General features: G+C 60.7%; 1 protein-coding gene across 1 annotated transcript in view; it reads left to right on the top strand.

The window, feature by feature from the left end:
• The window catches only part of LRP5 (LDL receptor related protein 5), a 70,273-nt gene extending 51,997 nt beyond the window's left edge, over positions 1–18,276 (top strand). Inside the window, exons 14-22 of the mRNA XM_044260361.1 lie at positions 455–645; positions 1,139–1,348; positions 3,660–3,785; positions 6,741–6,977; positions 9,209–9,319; positions 11,052–11,288; positions 11,508–11,647; positions 16,122–16,219; positions 17,969–18,276. Coding sequence (XP_044116296.1) covers positions 455–645; positions 1,139–1,348; positions 3,660–3,785; positions 6,741–6,977; positions 9,209–9,319; positions 11,052–11,288; positions 11,508–11,647; positions 16,122–16,219; positions 17,969–18,230 — 1,612 coding nt within the window. The 3' untranslated portion in view covers positions 18,231–18,276. The remainder of the gene's footprint in view (positions 1–454; positions 646–1,138; positions 1,349–3,659; positions 3,786–6,740; positions 6,978–9,208; positions 9,320–11,051; positions 11,289–11,507; positions 11,648–16,121; positions 16,220–17,968) is intronic.
• The last annotated feature ends 248 nt before the right edge of the window (positions 18,277–18,524 follow it).

The following is an 18,524-nucleotide window of genomic DNA, read 5'->3' as shown; positions in this document are numbered from 1 at the left end:
AGGGACTTCTCAGCCAGAGTGCATGCTAGTCCTCAAGGCTGTCCCACAAGTGACTCTCAGCAGGGGGTTTCAGGAACGGATGCTGGTTTTTTCACCGTGCCAGGGGCCAGAAGTCTGAAGTCAGCTGGGCTGTCCCCCTTGGGAGGCTCTGCGGGGACCCTTCCTTGTCCCTCTTCCAGCTCCAGGGTTGGGGGGTACTCCAGGTGTCGACCAGGTGTCCTCACCTTGATTCTTAATGGCATCTACAAAGATTCATTTTCCAATTAAGGTCCCATTCTGAGCTCTGGGTAGATAGGACTTCTTGGGGGACACCATTCAGCCCTGCGCAGCCGTGGGGGCTGGCCCTGCTGGGTCCGGGGCTAGCCTGTGTGGTGCTTTGCGTGCTCGATCCTGGCCGCGGAGGTGGCGGGTCGTGACCCTCGTCCTTCACCCGTGCCCCCCCCCGCCCCCGCAGGTACCTGTACTTCACCAACATGCAGGACCGCGCAGCCAAGATCGAGCGAGCGGCCTTGGACGGCACCGAGCGTGAGGTCCTGTTCACCACGGGCCTCATCCGGCCCGTGGCCCTCGTGGTGGACAACAGGCTGGGCAAGCTCTTCTGGGTGGACGCGGACCTGAAGCGCATCGAGAGCTGTGACCTGTCAGGTATGTGCCCGGGGGCCGCCCGGGGCTTGGGTCCCTCAGCAACCCATAGGTCTGACCTTCCCCGGGACAGCCCGCCCGCCCCCCTCGTCATCCGTCACGGGGGTACCAGCCGCCGCGCTCGTCAGGGCTCCGTTTCGGGTGGGCCTCGTGCTGGGGCTTGGTGTCTACCACAGACGGTCCTGCCCGAGTGTTCCAGACGTAGGTCCTGAATGATCCCCACCTGCTAAGGCAGAAGAGGAATCTCAGAGAGGGTGGGTGGCCTGCCCAGGGTCCCCAGCGCAGGCGGGGCCTGGAGTCGGACCCCTCCGCCTCTGGCACCGCTCTTACGGCCGCCCCGAGGCGCTTATCTTCCGAGCAAGGCTGCTTCCAGGGAAGCTGCATGAGCTCCCGGCCCCGGGCCAGAGCACCGAATCCCCCCAGGGTCCCTGGCAGCCCTCTGTTCCGAGCCACGTCTGGACTGAGCTCTGGGGGTCGGTCCTTGTCCCGCTCGCAGGGGCCAACCGCCTGACCCTGGAGGACGCCAACATCGGGCAGCCGGCGGGCCTGACCGTGCTGGGCAGACACCTCTACTGGGTTGACCGGCAGCAGCAGATGATTGAGCGCGTGGAGAAGACCACCGGCGACAAGCGGACGCGGGTCCAGGGCCGCGTCGCCCACCTGACCGGCATCCACGCCGTGGAGGAGATCAGCCTGGAGGAGTTCTGTACGTGTTGGGGGGCGGGGGTGGGTGTTGTGGGCAGGAGCCCGCCGGGAGGGTGGGCATCGGTGCCGAGCTCTGAACCGACCCCTCGGAGTGAGTAGGAGACTGGCCGGGGTGAGGGGCGGGTGAGGGGCTGCGGGACGTGCCGTTGGCCAGGGCCGCTCTTGGGCCCTCCATCCACCGCCCCTCCGTCTGACGCGGACCCCCTCCTCTACTACCAGCTGGACAACCTGCTCTGCTTTTCGGGGTTCCTGTGGTGAGAGTCACCCACCTTTGAACTAGTGCCCCCTTTGAAGAATTCCCACTTAACTGATCAGTAGCCTTACTGCCATCTGCGAAGCCCCTTTGTCGTGTACGGTGACCAGACCACAGGCATGACGGCTCGTCACCGCCACCGTGCAGGCGAGCAGGCCGGGAGGCGGAATTTAGGATTCTACCTGCAACAGTCCGGGCTGTGCCCAAAGGCTGGGAGGGAGGGTCCCCTACCCTTGGGACCTCTTGTTCCTCCACCCCCTCCGTATATGGCTAGAGATAGGTATAGGAGCTTGTGTGTGTGTCTGTCTGTCTGTCTGCCCAGTCCGTATTCAGTAACTAGACCCCAGCTGCCGGCTGGATGCTTGCTGCTGGGACAGAGCGGTGAGCAGGGCCGTCACTGTCCTTGTCCTGTCCAGCTACCTTTAAGCTGCCCATTTTCCGGGCCCTGGGGGCCGCCCCACCTCCCCCACGGCCCCTCACCCTCCCTCTGGCTCTCGTCTCCCTGGAGTCCCCATCTCTGATTGCCTTTCCTGTCCTGCTCTGAGGGACTCCTGCTAATTCCTTGGCTCCCTTTTGACTCAGGTGTCCTGCTCTTAGTGGATAAGCTTCTCTCTTGAGCTGGGGACGTCACCCCGATGAACTGAACGGTGGCTTCTGTGTTGACTGTTGGGTGGCTGGTTTCTGGCCTGGTGGGTTCTTGTCCAGGTCCGGGATAAGTGAAGTTGCCGGGTAAGCGGCTTCCGGGTCACTTGGGTGCCTGGTGGACGGGGCTCCGAGGGCCCGAGTTTCCCTTCTCAGCCAAGCCACGGATTCCTGGGCATCACAGCCTTGAGAACTGCTGGCCCGTGGTCAGCATGGTGAACTTTGAGCCCACGAGTGTCCAGTGCTGCAGGTGTTGGCACGAAGCCCAGCATGCCGAAGGGCAGATCCTTGGACCTGAGGGGATGGGAGCGCCAGGAAATGTTTAACAAACCGGGCTGAGGCTGGAAACGGGGGCGTCCCTGTGAGTGCAAACGTGCTATGTCTGGGGTGACACGGAGAGGCTCCTCGTTTGGGGGAGAGTGGGAGATCCTTGAGTGAGCTCTCCCGTGTTGATTTGGGGTGTGGGGCACCCAACCTACTTACTCTGGAAATTCTGCAGCTCAGCTCTAAACCACAGGTGGCGCTCTCCGGCCCCTGGGCCCCATCTGGGATTTTGTAAATAAAGTTTTATTGGCACACGGCCACGCCCATTGTTTTCTATGCCACATACAGCCCCCTTTGTGTGACAGCTGAAACCTGTGAGTTCCCTGGGCATTCACTGTCCTGCCCTTTATCCCCGCGTGGGTCAGCTTCCTGGGGCTGCCGTACCAAACCGCCCCCAAGTGACCCAATGCAATGACAGCGTGTTCTCCTACAGGCTGGAGGCCAGATGTCCGAGGTCAAGGGGGCAGTGGGGCCTGCGTCCCTTCTGGGGGCTGTGGGTGGGGATGGCTCTTTGCCCCTTCTGGTCTGTGGTGGTGGCCGGTGTTCCTCGCGTCCCCCGGGCTCCAGTCTCCGCCTCTCTCATCGCACAGACTTTGCCCCTGTGTCTGCATCTCCGCCTCCCCTGGAGTCTCTTACAGGGACACCTGTCGTTGGATTTATGGCCCCCCCAAAAATCCAGAATGATCTCCCCGGATCCTTAACTTGATTACATCTGTGAAGACCCTTTTCCCCAATAAAGTCCCATTCACAGATTCTAGGCATTAGGACGTGGGTGTGTGGGGGCCTCTGCCCAATCCGCTACACCGTGAGAGACTGGCAGTGTAGACCAGTGGTTGTGAACGTGGCAGGAGTGGGTGTAAACAGGCCAGGGTAGGATGTGAGCGCTTTCGGCTTCTGCTTCCCTGTCTGTGAGATGTGTGGCAGAGGAAGTGGACTCTGTAAGCTGCCCTGGGAACTAAGTGGGGCGATGTGTAGCCCATGGGAGCACCCATTCTTGTGAGTTCTGGCCTCGCCCTGGTTTCCAGCACCCTCCAGGCTGCAGTCCTGAGGTGAGAGCCAGAGCCCGACCAGCTCCCTCTTTGTATCTCCACAGCGGCCCACCCGTGCGCCCGGGACAACGGCGGCTGCTCCCACATCTGCATTGCCAAGGGCGACGGGACCCCACGGTGCTCCTGCCCAGTCCACCTTGTGCTCCTGCAGAACCTACTGACCTGTGGCGGTAGGTGTGACTTCAACGGCGGTTACTACTGGGACCCTGGGTTCCCCACCTGCCAGGTCCCCACTTCACAGCCTTTTAAAATCACAGTCACTGTGGCATCCAGCCTCCAGAGCCAACTGTCCCTCCTCTTCCAATGTATGCATTTGGGGCTGCGAATTTCCCTCACAGTACTGCTTTTGCTGCATCCTACAAATTTTGATAAGTTCTATTTTCTTCCTTTAGTTTCAGTTGTTTTAGAAGTTCTCCTAAGATCTTCTCTTTGGCTCCTGAGTTATTTAGAAGTGTGTTGTTTTAATATCGAAATAACTGGGGATTTCCTAGCTCTCTGTCTGTGACTTGTTTCTAGTTTAAAGATCTGTTTAGTTTTATTTGAGAGAGAGAGAGAGAGCGAGTGGGAGGAGACAGAGGGGGAGAGAGAGAATCTCAAGCGGACTCTCTCCTGAGCACAGAGCCTGATGCAGGTCTGGATCCCAGACCTCTGAGATCGTGACCTGAGCCAAAAGCATGAGTTGGATGCTTAACCAGCTGAGCCACCCAGGAGCCCCAGATTTCTCCTTCAATTCCACTCTGGTCAGAGAACATACTTTGTCTGATTGCTGTCGAGCTTTGTTCAGGTGTATATGATGACCCAGCATGTGGTCTTTCTTGGTGAGTCCTTGAGAAGGACAGGTCATGTGCTCATGTCGGGGGAAGTATTCTGTCGAAGTCCGTTAGATCCAGTGGATGGGTAGTGGTGTTCAGGCCGCCTGCGAGCTCTGCTTGCTTGTTTCTCTTTGTAATTTTGTCTGTTCTCCCTCCTTCCACCCTGGACCCTCTTTCTCCCCTAAAGCTGAGTGGGGAGTGGTCAAGAATGTAAGTAAGCTTGGGGTCAGGCGCACCTGGCTCAGATCCCGGCTCTACCACTTCCCAGCTGAGCCGTCCTGGGCTGATCACCTGCCCTCTCTGAGCCCTCGCTTTCTCTTCCATGGAAAAGAGAGGTCGAGAGCACCGGCCTCGGAGCTGTGTGGTGTTAGGTAACGAGCACTTTGCATGGTCCCCGGCATGTGGCCCACATGAGTGCCAGCTTGCTCTTGGTGGTGGGACACTGGGCAGTCCCAGTGAAAAGTGACCGTTGTTATCCTTCCTGTGATGAAGCCCACATCCCAGGGCTTCCTCTCTCCTGCCTCCAGAACTCAGGCTGGTTTTAATTCCGTCCCTTTTCTGCTTATCCTCGCCCCTTAGGGCTCCCACACTGTGTCCTACACACAGAAGATGCCCGTTCTCAGCTCGCCTTGCCCCTGGAGCTCAGGGAGTAGGACCCCAGGGCCTGTCCTTCTGGAACTTTCTCCTGCCTTGTCTTACACTGTGAACCTCAGAGATCTTTGCCTAGAGCAGAGGGGACGTTTTGTGTCTGTCCCTGATGGGGGCCACCTTGACCCTCCTGAGCTTCTTTATGGCTTTTTTCCAAGTTCCAGCCTCAGGGCTCACATGGTTTTGTGGTCTGAGTGGCTCTGACCCCTGCAGATGTCCAGGCTGCTCTGGGAAAGAGGGGACTACCCAGAGTGCTCAGCTGTCCCTTGGAGCCCAACCCTGGGCCTCTACTTGAACGAGGTGCCCCCTCGGCCCCTCTTCCAGCCCTCGGTTTGGTCCTTCAGACTTGTGGATGCCTGGCTGCTTCTCTGGGGGGAGCACAGAAGGATAAGAGCTTGGAGGGGCTCTCGGGGGTGACAAGGGCCCTTGTGCCTCCCGAGGTGGCAGGAGCTGGACGGCAGAAGGGGCAGCCAGCCGCATGCTTCAGCTTTCTCGGGCTCCGCCTCTAAAGCCGGTTGCGCCCTTCCTGAGCCAGAGGCAGCCCCACACACCCACGCTCGCCTTGCCATCCTGTGAGGGACGTGGGACGCAACGTGGCTGCTTCTGTTTTGGGATGAGGAAACGGGGGCTCTGCGAGGTTGGGGCGCTCGTCTGGTTGTACAGATTTGCCGAAGGGCGCCGAGGTTCAACCCCAGCCCTGTCCTACTCCCCGCCGGTCCCATCCTGCTCCCCAGCTGCGTCCTGGCCAGTACCTGGCCTGTGCTGAGGAAGGTGGATGTGAGCAATGGTCACCCCGGAGGAGGTGGCCCGGCCCCAGGTCTCCTGTCTCCTACTCACCCAGTCACCCACTTTCGGGGGACTCGCTCCACTGGGAGCCTTCCTCCTCCCCCTTGCACCCTCCTCCCATGGCCTCGCCTCCTCGCCTCCTCGCTCTCCTGCCTCTCCTTAGCCTGCCCACCCCAGCTGTATCCGGGGGTGTGCTGAGCACCCGCAGAGCCCCAGCCCACGGCTCCAGCTGCTCCGGACCTGGGACAGGTGCAGCCCTCGAGCACCTGCTTTCTGCCCCCCCATCTCCTGGGGGCTGCGTGCGTTGTGTGTGTGTGTGTGTGTGTGTGTGTGTGTGTGTGTGGCCAGGCGGACATGCGTACAGACTCTACACTAGACGGACAGCCCAGCTGGGGACCCCAGGCAGGCAAAGGTAGGGCCCCAGTTGGGGCTCCGGTGGGCATCCCCAGAGACCTGGCCCAGTGCCCGAGGTGCGTGTGACGAGACGGAGAGCCACAGGAGGTGGGTCTGCCCTGGCTTCTCAGTGGTCAGAGTGGAGTTTCTAGCTAAGAGCATTTTCTGCTCACCTTGGTGTTCACCTGCTACTTAAAGCTCAGGTTTCCATTCAGCACCCTTTCCCTACAGTTACAAAAAGCAACAAAGGAGGTTCGTGTCTCCCTTCAGCAAACGTTTATGACCCCCACCTTCATCTTACGCTGGGGCTAGAGGCGGGACTGTGACCCGTCACACTGCCCTGGAGACGGGGGCAGTACAGCACCCTGATCGAGCTGAATTATCTCCTGCTTGGAAGCCCAGCAGCGCTGGGCCCGGGGCGGGGGTGGGGTGCGGTGGGGTGCGGTGGGGTGCGGTGGGTGATGGTGTTCGCCGTGTTCCCCGCAGAGCCTCCCACCTGCTCCCCCGACCAGTTCGCCTGTGCCACTGGGGAGATTGACTGCATCCCTGGGGCCTGGCGCTGCGACGGCTTCCCCGAGTGTGACGACCAGAGCGACGAGGAGGGCTGCCCCGTGTGCTCGGCCGCCCAGTTTCCCTGTGCGCGGGGCCAGTGCGTGGACCTGCGCCTGCGATGCGACGGCGAGGCCGACTGCCAGGACCGCTCGGACGAGGCCGACTGCGATGGTGAGGCCGGAGGGCTCCCTGCTGGCTCCGCCCCCTCCTGGCCCCGCCTCTGGCCCTGCCCCTCCCGGCTCCGCCCCCTCCCGGCCCCGCCTCTGGTCCTGCCCCTCCCGGCTCCGCCCCCTCCCGGCCCCGCCCTCGCCTCCGCTAGATCCTCCCAGAACCTGTTCCCACCTCTGCCCACCCCCTCCCTTGCGGGCCCTGGCCCCTTCCGCACCTCCCCTGACCCCGCCCCTCCCCAGATGCCTCCTGGAGCTCGGGCTCAGTTTGGCCCGAGGTTTGCCATAGAACCTTTGCCAGGGTCAAACTGGCAGACGCTCCTCGGTTTAGGAGAGGAAAAGGTTACTTTCAGGCCCACTGAGGAAAACCATGTCATCCACCCCGCCCCGTCCAGTCAGGCGATTTGGCTTGAAGACACACTGAAAGAGCCTTTTCTCACTGGGTCGAGTTTCGCCAGAGCCCAAGGCAGATCCGAGTCAGCGGGACTTCCGTGGTGCGCGCTCTGATCAATCCCGGGCCCCGCAGGCGTTGCTGTCTTCCGCGCAGGGGTGTACGGGGTAACGCTGGCGCCTGGCTAGTTCTAGCACCCCACTGAGCCCAAGGGACAAAAAGGTTTCCTTAGTCACCCCCAGTCCACTCTGACTAGCAGGATCTTCCATATCCCATCTGTGTGCCTCCTCTGAGTTTTCCGTAGTTTACTGCTGCACACCGTCAGCACCATGGCCCCACGACTGAGCTTGGGGGGGGGGCTGCGCTGTCTCCCCCACAGCTGGCAGGTGTGTTCTTAGATAACTCACGTGCTCATTGGTCACCGTCCGCTGTCCCCGGCATGATGAGCAGCCATTCTGTGGGAGATGAGGGCCTGGGGGTGGGGTACTGCTTCCTCAGCTGCTTCTATAGAAAGCTGCAGGCGGGGAGTCTTGCCGGCTTAGGGACCCTTTGAGAATTTGAGGGCGGTGACAGACCAGGGATTGGCAGACGCAGCCCCAGCGCCAGACCCCGACTGCCACCTGAGCGAGTGCCAGATCCCCAGATGCCCCACATCCTGACCTGCCAGGTTCCTTTGTGTACATGATGTCTATTTACATGCGTTCATCATACATATGCATGTGCATTTGCATATGTTCACATACATATGCACGTACATTTACATACTGATCTTGCCATGAAACAGCAGAGTTCTGTCCTTAGGACAGAGACCTGCAGCCCTCAAAGCTTGAACACCTATTACCTGGCGCCTTACGGGAGAGTTTGCGGAGTCCCACTGTACACCCTAGCACAAGTGTTTTGGTGACAGTCTCTGAGGATGGCTAGAGTCATGCCCTGCTTCTTTCCCCGTGAATGTTGATCCTGGTGCAAAGTTCAGCCCTGACAGTGAGCCCTGCTCGGGCTCTGGGCTTTCCCTTGTCTTTCGGAAGCCCCCTCCCAGCTTTGTTGCCAGCAGATTGTCCCACCCGCTGCAAGGACAGGGTCCCCTCATCTCTGGTTCCCAAGGAGGGGTCCTCGGGGCAGGGCAGGTGGGGAGATTAAATAGCAGACTCTGGGGGAGGGCGATGGCTGAGCAGCCCCCCCCACTCCTTCCCCGACTGCATCGACGGCTCCGATGAGCTCACCACTCTCCCCCGCAGTGTCTTCCTTGGAGAGTGGTGGCTCCTCCCCGGTCCGCGTTCTGGAGCACGGAGGGAGAGAGACAGCAGGCAGTACACAGGCAGAATTCTTCCTCCTGGTCCAGCAGCCTGTGAGCTGCCTTGGCCTTCCTGGCTGAGCTCTGCTCCACCTTCCTGCTCCTCTGCCCTGGGAACTCTGCTGGGAAAGCACCTGTCCCCTGCCCCACCCATTCTAGGTCATTCCTCCTGTTGGCTCTTGCCTCCCCGTCAGGCAGGCGAGCCCTGGGGCAGAGGGTGTTAGTCCTGGCCCTGTCTGGGCCTGACCTGTGGTAGGAGCCTGATAAATACCTCCCAGGGGTCACTGAGGTCTCTTCCCTGCCAGCCCTACCCCAGCATCACACAGGCCTCGGAACTGGGGGTCATAGTGGGGAGGGTAGAGACCAGGTTTGCTGTGACCGCTCCCTGACCCCATCCTACAAAGGGTCCCGTTGGTCTGCTCTGCATCTGGAATCTGGACCTTCTTGCTGGGTCTTTGTGGCGGGGAGCACTGGCTTTGGCTCTCGACGTAGCGCACCTGTCCGCATCACGGCCCATGTCCCCTCTGAACGCGCGACTCCCCCCTTGCAGCCATCTGCCTGCCCAACCAGTTCCGCTGCGCCAGCGGCCAGTGCGTCCTGATCAAGCAGCAGTGTGACTCCTTCCCCGACTGCATCGACGGCTCCGATGAGCTCATGTGCGGTGAGCCAGCTTCCCGTGGACGGGTCGCCCTGCACGAGTGCGGGGTCTGAGAGGGAGGAAATGGGCTGGGGGCCGAACCAAGAGGCTAGAAGGTTGGGAGTACTCGGCCTTGGAGGCCGGGGGTAGGGGAGGGAGGCTGGCAGGGAAGCCTTCCGGGAAGGAGAGGCAGTGGTGAGGCTGAGCTGGGGGGGGGGGAGGGGTTGGCCCTGGGGTGTTTCTCGCTATGACAGTGACAGGCCCCCTGTGGGGTAGATGGGGGGGCCTGCAGCTGACTGCGCCTGAGGGGGCATGCTTCTGCCCTCTAGGACCTCACACCGGAGCATCTGTTGGGCAGAGAGACTGCTCTGATGGGGTCGGGGTGGTCCTTTCCCTGTCAGCCTGTTCTCCGGGTGAGGAGGTGTCCACATGCACACACGTGCTCTGTGCCTCTTGAGTGACGCGGCCTGTATAGTCAGAGATGGGGGCCACAGGACATGAGGCTGGGGCAGTCAGGGAAGGCTTCCTGGAGGTGGTGGCTCTCAAAAGTCTGTCTTCATTTCAGACAGGAAGGGAGCTAGAGCCCCAGATAGGAAGTGGGAATGTACACATGTGTTTGGGGACCGTGGGCTCTCCGTTTACTGTCGAGGTACCTGGGCTGAGAGAGGTCTTGTGAGTGGGGAAGTGGGGGGCCTCAAACAGTTTTGTACCTTCATGCGAAGCCAGGTGGGGCACCTCAGTTACCATCTCAAGCAAGTGAGTAGTAACCTGGGGCCAGAGGACAGAGATGGCTGCCACCTGGGGTCTGAGCCTCCGCCCCTTTGCTGGGCCGGTGCCAGTCTGACGGTGATTCTGGTGTCAGGGGTGACATTTATCTGTAGTCTGGTGCTGTCACCTGAGCCAGCATGTTCCTCCTTCCCCCTGGGTTTTGGTAGGCAGGAGGGGACATAGTGAATGCCCTTGAGCTCCTCGGGCCAGCCTGATGGGAAACCCAGTGTCCTTTTGTGAAAGTTGAGTTTCGAGCCTTGGGGCTCCCTCCCCATCCCCCGAGGCTTTGACCAGGGAGCCAGCCCAAGGAGTCCCCCCACCTGGCCCTCATACTGGTGGGGACCCCAGAAGGGCCCCTGGGCTCCTCGCAGCCCTGAGCGGGCTCCGGCTTTGCAGGTTTGGCAGAACCCCCATGCCCAGGCTCTGTCTCATGGTGCCCTTCATGCTGCCCTCACGTTGGGCCTCTGTGCGGGCAGGCGTGTGGGGCATAGGGCAGGCCTCCTGGCCTGGGTGCGCCGCCAGTCCAGCCGGCCCCTGCACGTGGGTGACGTCCCCTGCTAGACAGGCTTGCAGCCCCAGGGGCTGCCCCCTACCTGAATCAGGCTCCAGTACCTGGCTCCAGGCGCCTCCAGGCCCAGCAGTCTGGGGGCCGTGACTCAGGGAGCCCCGAGATCCGGGGCTGAATCCAAGGCTGCCGTCGGGGAGTCGCTGCTGAGGGGTTGTTGGGAAGTAGGTAAAGCTCAGCCAGGCAGGAGGGGACGGGGGATGAGGGGCGAAGGGGCGGGTGAGGAGGAGGGAGGAGGGCGCTCCGGGCAGACAGGGTTGGCAGGGGGGCAGTGTGTCAGCGGCACCCCAGCACCCCGGCATCTCCCTCTCCCCCCGACCACCACCCTGAACCAGCCCCTCTGGGGCACGCGGGGTCCACCCGCGCAGGGGAGCCTGTGCCTTCGCACAACGCCGCCATCTCTCCCTGTCCATTGTCCCGCAGAGATCACCAAGCCGCCGTCCGACGACAGCCCGGCCCATAGCAGCGCCATCGGGCCTGTCATCGGCATCATCCTGTCCCTGTTTGTCATGGGCGGGGTCTACTTCGTGTGCCAGCGTGTGCTGTGTCAGCGCTACGCCGGGGCCAGCGGGCCCTTCCCGCATGAGTACGTCAGTGGGACCCCCCACGTTCCCCTCAATTTCATAGCCCCCGGCAGCTCCCAGCATGGTCCCTTCACAGGTAAGATGTTGGCGCCGTGTGCAAGGCCCTGGGCAGAGGTGGGGCGAGTGACTGAGACTTACACCGGGGGTGTGAGCAGAGGGGCCATCGGGGGCAGGGACAGGACGGGGCTCACCCACCCAAACCTGCGTTGTTGGGGGCAGCAGGAGCCAAGGAGCATGTGCTATGTTACGGCGGGGGCTGGCCCCTGACTCACCTCGTCCCCCTCCCCGCTGGCAGGCATCTCATGTGGCAAGTCCATGATGAGCTCCGTGAGCCTGATGGGGGGCCGGGGCGGAGTGCCCCTCTATGACCGGAACCACGTCACCGGGGCCTCGTCCAGCAGCTCGTCGAGCACCAAGGCCACTCTGTACCCGCCGGTGAGTGGGGGGTGGGGCAGGCCTGCCCGTCCGGGGACCCTCCACCATCTGCGGCTGCCCGGGGGATACTTGGTGTGACCTCAGGATTCCTTGAGCTATTAGCTGTCCTACCAGCACAGAGAAGAGCGGGAGCGTTTGCCTTCTTCCCTGCGCGCATCGGACCGTTTTCTCGGGACTTTTTCTGCTTAGGAGGGCATCCTCATTCACTGTGGCTCACCTGGAAACCCTCCCCCTCCCCAGAGAGCCAGGGCAGAGTCTCCCCCATAACCCCACCTCTTAGCGTTGCTGCTGGACATTTCAGTGTCCTTGTGACCAGCTTTGCTCCTCCTAGGCCCGCCCGTCTAGGACCGCCTCCTGTAGGGCCAGTCTGGTCGGGGTGCTCCCAACGGTGCCGTGTGACCTTCTCCTTAGCGTCCCTGCTGAGAGCACCTTATTTTCCCTCCCAAGGCCCTGCTGGGTCCCAGAAAACAGCAGGATTGTTTTCCAAAGGCCTGGCACTCACAGGCGACTTTTGTGGCAGAAACGGTCTGTGGAGGCCGCATGGGCTGAGGGCCGGGTCCTCGCCAAGCCACACGCTACAGAGAAATGACCGTACAGAGGGCAGAACACTGAAGATTCCTACCAGGGCACCTCTCCCGAGGCTGGCTGGGCGGGGGGCCGGTGGGGGCTCTTCCAAGAGCACCGCCCCAGGGACCTGGGTGAGCTCGACGCATGAGCTCAGTCTGTGTAGACATTCACAGACAATCTGGCGTTACCCTGCTCTACACTTTTTAATCCTTAAAAACCCAACTTCCTGCAACAGAATGCTCTTCTGAGCTGCACACTGTCTCTGAGCTTTCTCTGGGGGGGGGCTCCAGGGAGCCCCACCCGCCCGGGCTAGGTGTTTCTACCTTCGTGGAGTCTCATACGCAGGCTCTCTGCTCCTGATCCCTTCTGACGCTGGCAGCCCTGGGAGGAAGGGGGCAGCAAGGGTCATTCTCTGGGCTTTACCCGCTGGGAACTGCTCTCCTGGAGGCTGTCAGCCGGGGCTGTGCTGGGGCAGCTTGTGGCTCTTTGCCGCAAGCCTGGAGTTTAGAACACTCCCGACCACCCTTCTGGTCCTCTCCGCCGCGGGTGGTCCTCTCCGCCGCCGCCATCCCCTGACTCTCATGTGCGCCACGGGACCTGCTAGAAATACGAGCTCACCCCGGGACCACCCCCTGTGCCTGCCCATGCAGACCCCAGGAGGTTCAGCGTCCTGGCTTCCCTGTCCCCTGGCTCCGCTGGGAGCTGAGGCAGGGCGGGGGGATTCTTATTAGCAGCAAGAGATGATACTATTACCAGCCCCGCTGGTAATAAGCGCTTTGCGTTCCATATAGTTCACCCACTTAAGGGGTGGAATTCAGCGGTGGTTAGTACAGTCACAGGTGTGTGCGACCGCCGCCGCCATTCGAGAATTCGAGAACATTTCCGTCTTGCCAGAAAGAAACCCCTGTGAAGCCAGCTGTTTTCAAATTAACTGCATTCTTTCACATCAGTAATAGATGCTCGTGGTACAAAATTCAAAAGGTACAACAGAATGCACAGCAGAAAGAGGGTCGATCACCCCCTCGCCCCGAGCAAGAACCCCCGCCCCCCAGAGCCACACCCTGTGGTGACTGTCTCGAATGTCCTTCCGGGTCATCTGTACACAGCAAGTACGCTGGCGGCCGGTCTTTCTTTTCCCAGCCGAGAGAGTAACTATTTTTACTTTGTATTTTGAGATCATTGTCAACTCACACAGGTTGTCACGAACATAGAGAGAGCTCACGTACGCTTCGCCCAGATCCCCCCAAAAGCAGCATGTCGCATCACCAGCGTCTTGGTCCTCCTGGGCTGCTCTGACGAAGTTATCACAGACGGGGTGGGGCTTTACAGCTGGTTTTCACAGTTTGGGAGGCTGCGAAGTCCAAGATCAAGGTGCTGACAGATTCGGGATCTTATGGGGGCCCCGTTCCTGGTTCACAGAAGGCGGCCTCATCCTCCTGACGGGACACAATGGGGTCTGTTATCTGGGCCCACCTCCTGATGCCCTCGCATTGGGGGTTAGGATTCAGCACAGGACTCTGGGGGGGACACAAGTATTCAGTCTGGGGCAGTAGCACAACATAAGTGGTAGGGCACTGACAGGATATATTTTTTAAAAGATTTTATTTATTTATTTATTTGACAGAGATCACAAGTAGGCAGAGAGGCAGGCAGAGAGAGAATAGGAAAGCAGGCTCCCCACTGAGCAGAGAGCCCGATGGGGGGTTCAATCCCAGGACCCTGGGGTCATGACCCGATCCGAAAGCAGAGGCTTAACCCACTGAGCCACCCAGGCGCTCCTGATAGGATATTTTTGGCTCTGTTCAGATTTTGCCAGTTTTACAAATGTGCTTTTTTTGTTTCTAAGACTCTTCCTTGGGATGCCCAGGTGGCTCAGCTGGTTGGGCGGCTGCCTTCGGTTCAGATCATGAGATCCTAAGGTCCTGGGATCCAGTCCCACATTGGGCTTCTGGCTCTGCGGGGGGCCTGCTTCTCCCTCTGCCCGCTGCTCCCCCTGCTTGTGTGCTCTCTCTCTCTGATTAAAAAATAAATGCTGTTTCTTAAGGGCAGTTTAGGTTCATAGCAAAATGGAGAGGAAGGTGCAGAAATTCCCCACATGCCTCCTGCCCCCGACGTGGACGGTTCCCTCGTTGTCACCGTCCTGCACCAGAGTGACATACTAATGGACAAACCCGCGTGGACACATCAGAATCACACCAAGGCCGCCGCCAGCAGGACAGTTCACTCTTGGTGGGGTGTGTTCTGTGGGCTCGGACTAGCGTGCGGGGACACGGATGTGCCGTTCCAGGATCACAGAGTAGGTTCACACGTGTCCTCTGGAACCCACACGACAGCATCTGAGGGCAAGGAGAGCCACTAAGAGCCGGCTTCATCAGCTGGTCTGCCGCTCCCCGCGAACCACCGCGCTTTGTGCGCTCCGCCGACCCGACCAGAAGGGGGCGCTCTCCTGAGCCTGCGTTGCAGAGGGCCCCCCCCCACCGGAACTTGGGAAGAGCCCCCCAGGACAGTGCTGGGGGAGGCAGCACCCCCCGCCCCCCGCCCCGCAGAGGAATGGATGTGGGCAGGATCCCAAAGCTCACCTTGGAGCGGGAGGAGAGTGGAAACCAGATCCAGTCAGATTCATGGGCAGAAGAGGAAGCAGAACCCCAAGGTCACAGGGGGCAGGGGCGGATCTAGGAGGCCCTTTCTGCTGGGCTTCCCTGCCGGGGTCCTGCTCCCCCCTCTGAATGACATCCTCTCAGTATCGTGTGCTCCCAACTCTGGGGACAAATCCCGAGGAATCCCCAGGCTGGCTCTTTGGCCCAGGGAGGACCTTCCCCAGAATAAGGAGTGGGGGGGGCTCTTGCTACTCCCCAAAGGGCACTTTTTTTTTTTTTCAGTCAAAGAGTGAGATAGAGCACAAGCCAGGGGAGCGTCAGGCAGATGGAGAATTAGGCTCCCCGCCCAGCAAGGAACCTGATGTGGGACTCGATTCCAGAACCCTGGGATCATGATCCGAGGCAAAGGCAGACGCGTAACCAACTGAGCCACCCAGGCGTCCCACAAAGGGCACTTCTTATGGGTTACCACATGTCACCAGGGACCACGCTGCAGCTGGGAAGTGGTTGATCAGGGCCCATACCCATCTGCCTGTTGGGAAAGGCCTTTCTGCTGCCCTCCAGTCCCTCAGGACACGTGGTGACAGCCGTGTTCCCATTCAGCTGTGGGAGCCCCAGAAGCCAGGTCTGGCTGTGACCCCATAAAAGCCTGTGTGCTCAGAAGGGCCGTGTGATGGGTGGGGTGTTATTGGTGGCGGCTGCTGGGGAAGACACAGATGGGGTGTGTCACCGGGGGCCTCAGGTCCCTCTGTCCCTCTGTGGGGCCAGTCATGGGCTGCCCGGCTCTGGAGGGCACATCGTGTTCATCATCGCAGTTTGGGGCAATACATCCCAGGAAAGGGGCACCTTTCCCTGATTGGCGTGGTGGGGCCGTGTGGGGCCAGGGCCCGTCCCTCAGCAGGGCGACCCCTGTACCGGGTCAGGGTTCCAGCCAGAACTCGGAGCCACCTTGGCGTTAGGAATAAGGAAGTTCTTGGAGGAATTCATCTTTGCACCATGTGGAGAGAGATGGGGAAGTCAGAGTCCAAAAGGGGAGTGGGAGAAGTCCCAGAGGAGCCTTGTGAGGCACCCGCTGGCACCGGGGGACACCCCAGGGCCTGCGGGGACATCTGTGGCTGGGTGTGGGCCTGGGGTCACGGGGTCTACAGGTGGCATTTGGGCCACAGGCACTGCTGTGACAGCCTTCAGGGCTGAGGGGACAGCTGCTGATTCCCCATGGCATGGGGCTCATGCCAAGTAGGCCCCGTGCAGACCCGCTGGGGGGAGGGGGCACCACCAGAAGCCCGTAACCCTTGCCTGGCTCTTCTCAGATCCTGAACCCGCCGCCATCCCCCGCCACGGACCCCTCTTTGTACAACATGGACATGTTCTACTCTTCAAACATTCCCACCACCGCGAGACCCTACAGGTACGAGGTCCCTGCCACCACCCTGCACCCCACTGGCCGGCTGGGCCTCCCGACAAGCCAAGGATACAGGAGGGCCCTTGTCCCCATTTCCTGGGTGAAAAAACCTGGCAGAGAGGTCCAGGGTGCTGGTGGGCTCTCCTGGGCCCTCAGACCATCCCTGGCTTGCCTCCCCACGGAGTGAACCGGGCTTGCCTGTGGAGTTCCAGAAACCAACCAAATCCCGTGTTTGGACCAGGCTCTGGAATCCAGAAGTAGCTCTGGGGGTATTCTGTTCAGTGGGGACACGCCCAGACAGGTGAGGCCTTGAATGACGCCACCAGGGGCTTCCCACTGTGGCCTGGCCGGGTCCCCACTGCCCATGGAGGCCAGTACCCAGGGGCGAAGGTTTGCCGGGTCCGAAGCCAGCTGCAGGGCCACCACCTGCTGCCACTGTCCCCGAAGGATCAGATCCAAGTCACGTAACTGCTGTCGTGGCCCCTGCCACTGTGGGCCCTCAGCGGGACGATCCTCTCTCGCGACCCACTACCCGGAACCCCGCAGGTCTGCTTGCCCCCCAGGTTGTCCAGCTGGGGTTGCATTCCCCACCTCCCTGGGTTGGGGGGACACTTGAGAATGCTGAGAAGAGGGATCTGGGTTGTGCTGCTGGCCTGTGTCCAGGGGCCAGGTCAGGGCCTGAGGTGGCCTTCCGCACGGGTGTCCTGGACTCCTCACCCCACGGGAGCTACCTGAAGGGGCAGGTGGAGGCAGAGGCTTGGGAGTGGAGACCCCTCCCCCCCTTCTCTCCTCTCCTCCCTCTCCCCCTCCTCCTCCCCGCTGGAGAGGCCGGTGTGGAGACTCAGAGCGCGGCCTCGCCTGCCATCTGGTGGCCGTTTCAGGAACTCTGGGGCCCCAAGAGGAGTGGGGCCCCTTGTTACTGGGCGAGTTGGGGACCTGCCTGCAGTGGTTCCACCCTCCCCCCCAGTGCCTCAGTGCCCTCGTGTGTCCCCAGGCTGTCACATACACACTCGCCAGACCCCTCAGTCCCTGGCCCACCCCCGGCTTTATTCCTTACATTGATTTTTGTGCCGCTTCTTCCCCACCCCTGCCTGTCAGTGTCCCTTCCTGCCCCTCCAGGGTCCTCCTGCTGCACCTTCTCAGTACCACATGTCCTGCGCGAGGCCCCAAGGTGCTGGCTGCACCTCCTCGCCCTCATGAGCCCCCTGGGGTTCTGAAACACACCCCAGTCCCCACCCCCAGCTCGGGCCCTGTGGCTGCCCCACCTAGACCCTGAGGGTACAGGAGATGTCTGGGAGCCACCTCCTGGGTCGGGGTGCCTTAACTCAACGGGGGCCCCTTCCAGGCCCAGTGGTCTCTGATATTTATAGGAATGATATAATGGGGAACGGTTGTCAAGCACTCCCTGGTGTCCAGCACTGTTTCTAGCACTTTCCGTGCAGAATCTCACTGACCCTTCACAAGCCCCTTTGGAACCAGGTACTGTTTCACCCATATTTTACGAAGGTGAAACTGAAGCCCAGAGGAGTTAACTCACCCAAGGCCCACCAGGCAGGCTCTGGAAGCCCTTCTCCATAAAGGCAACCTTGGCCGGGGTGGGGGGGGCAGGGGGGCAGTCCTTGCCAGGGCCTCCCCCACAGCACTCGGTGCAGGCACGCGCACTTCAGAGGTGGGGACTCTGGCTCAGAGAGACCACAGCCAAAGGAGGGGCCCCTGTGTCTCTTCCCTGAGCCCACTCCGCTGTGTCCCCTTTAGGCCCTACATTATCCGAGGCATGGCCCCCCCGACGACGCCCTGCAGCACGGATGTCTGCGACAGCGACTACAGCGCCAGCCGCTGGAAGGCCAGCAAGTACTACCTGGATTTGAACTCGGACTCAGACCCCTACGCCCCGCCGCCCACGCCCCGCAGCCAGTACCTGTCGGCGGAGGACAGCTGCCCCCCTTCGCCCGCCACCGAGAGGAGCTACTTCCACCTCTTCCCGCCCCCTCCGTCCCCCTGCACGGACTCCTCCTGACCTCCGCCAGGCCCCCCGCCTCTCTGCCCCCCTGTAAATAGTTTTAAATACGAACAAAGAAAAAAATATATTTTATGATTTAAAAAAATAAATATAGTGGGGATTTTAAAAACATGAGGAATGTGAACAGTGACGGGGGTGGGAGGGCTGGGACAACTTTGTACAGTGGAGAAAATATTTATAAACTTAATTTTTTTAAAACGTCACTGCCATTCTTTTGTGCCTCGTGTGTTTTTGAATCAAGTGTCCTCACAGAGGCGATCCCAGCCTCCGCCCTCCCCTGGACAGCTGTCC

The sequence above is a fragment of the Neovison vison genome, chromosome 7 (assembly GCF_020171115.1).
Source record: "Neovison vison isolate M4711 chromosome 7, ASM_NN_V1, whole genome shotgun sequence".
NCBI lineage: Eukaryota > Metazoa > Chordata > Mammalia > Carnivora > Mustelidae > Neogale > Neogale vison.
The sequence above is the reverse complement of the archived record's forward strand: the minus strand, read 5'-3'. Positions and strand labels throughout refer to the sequence as shown.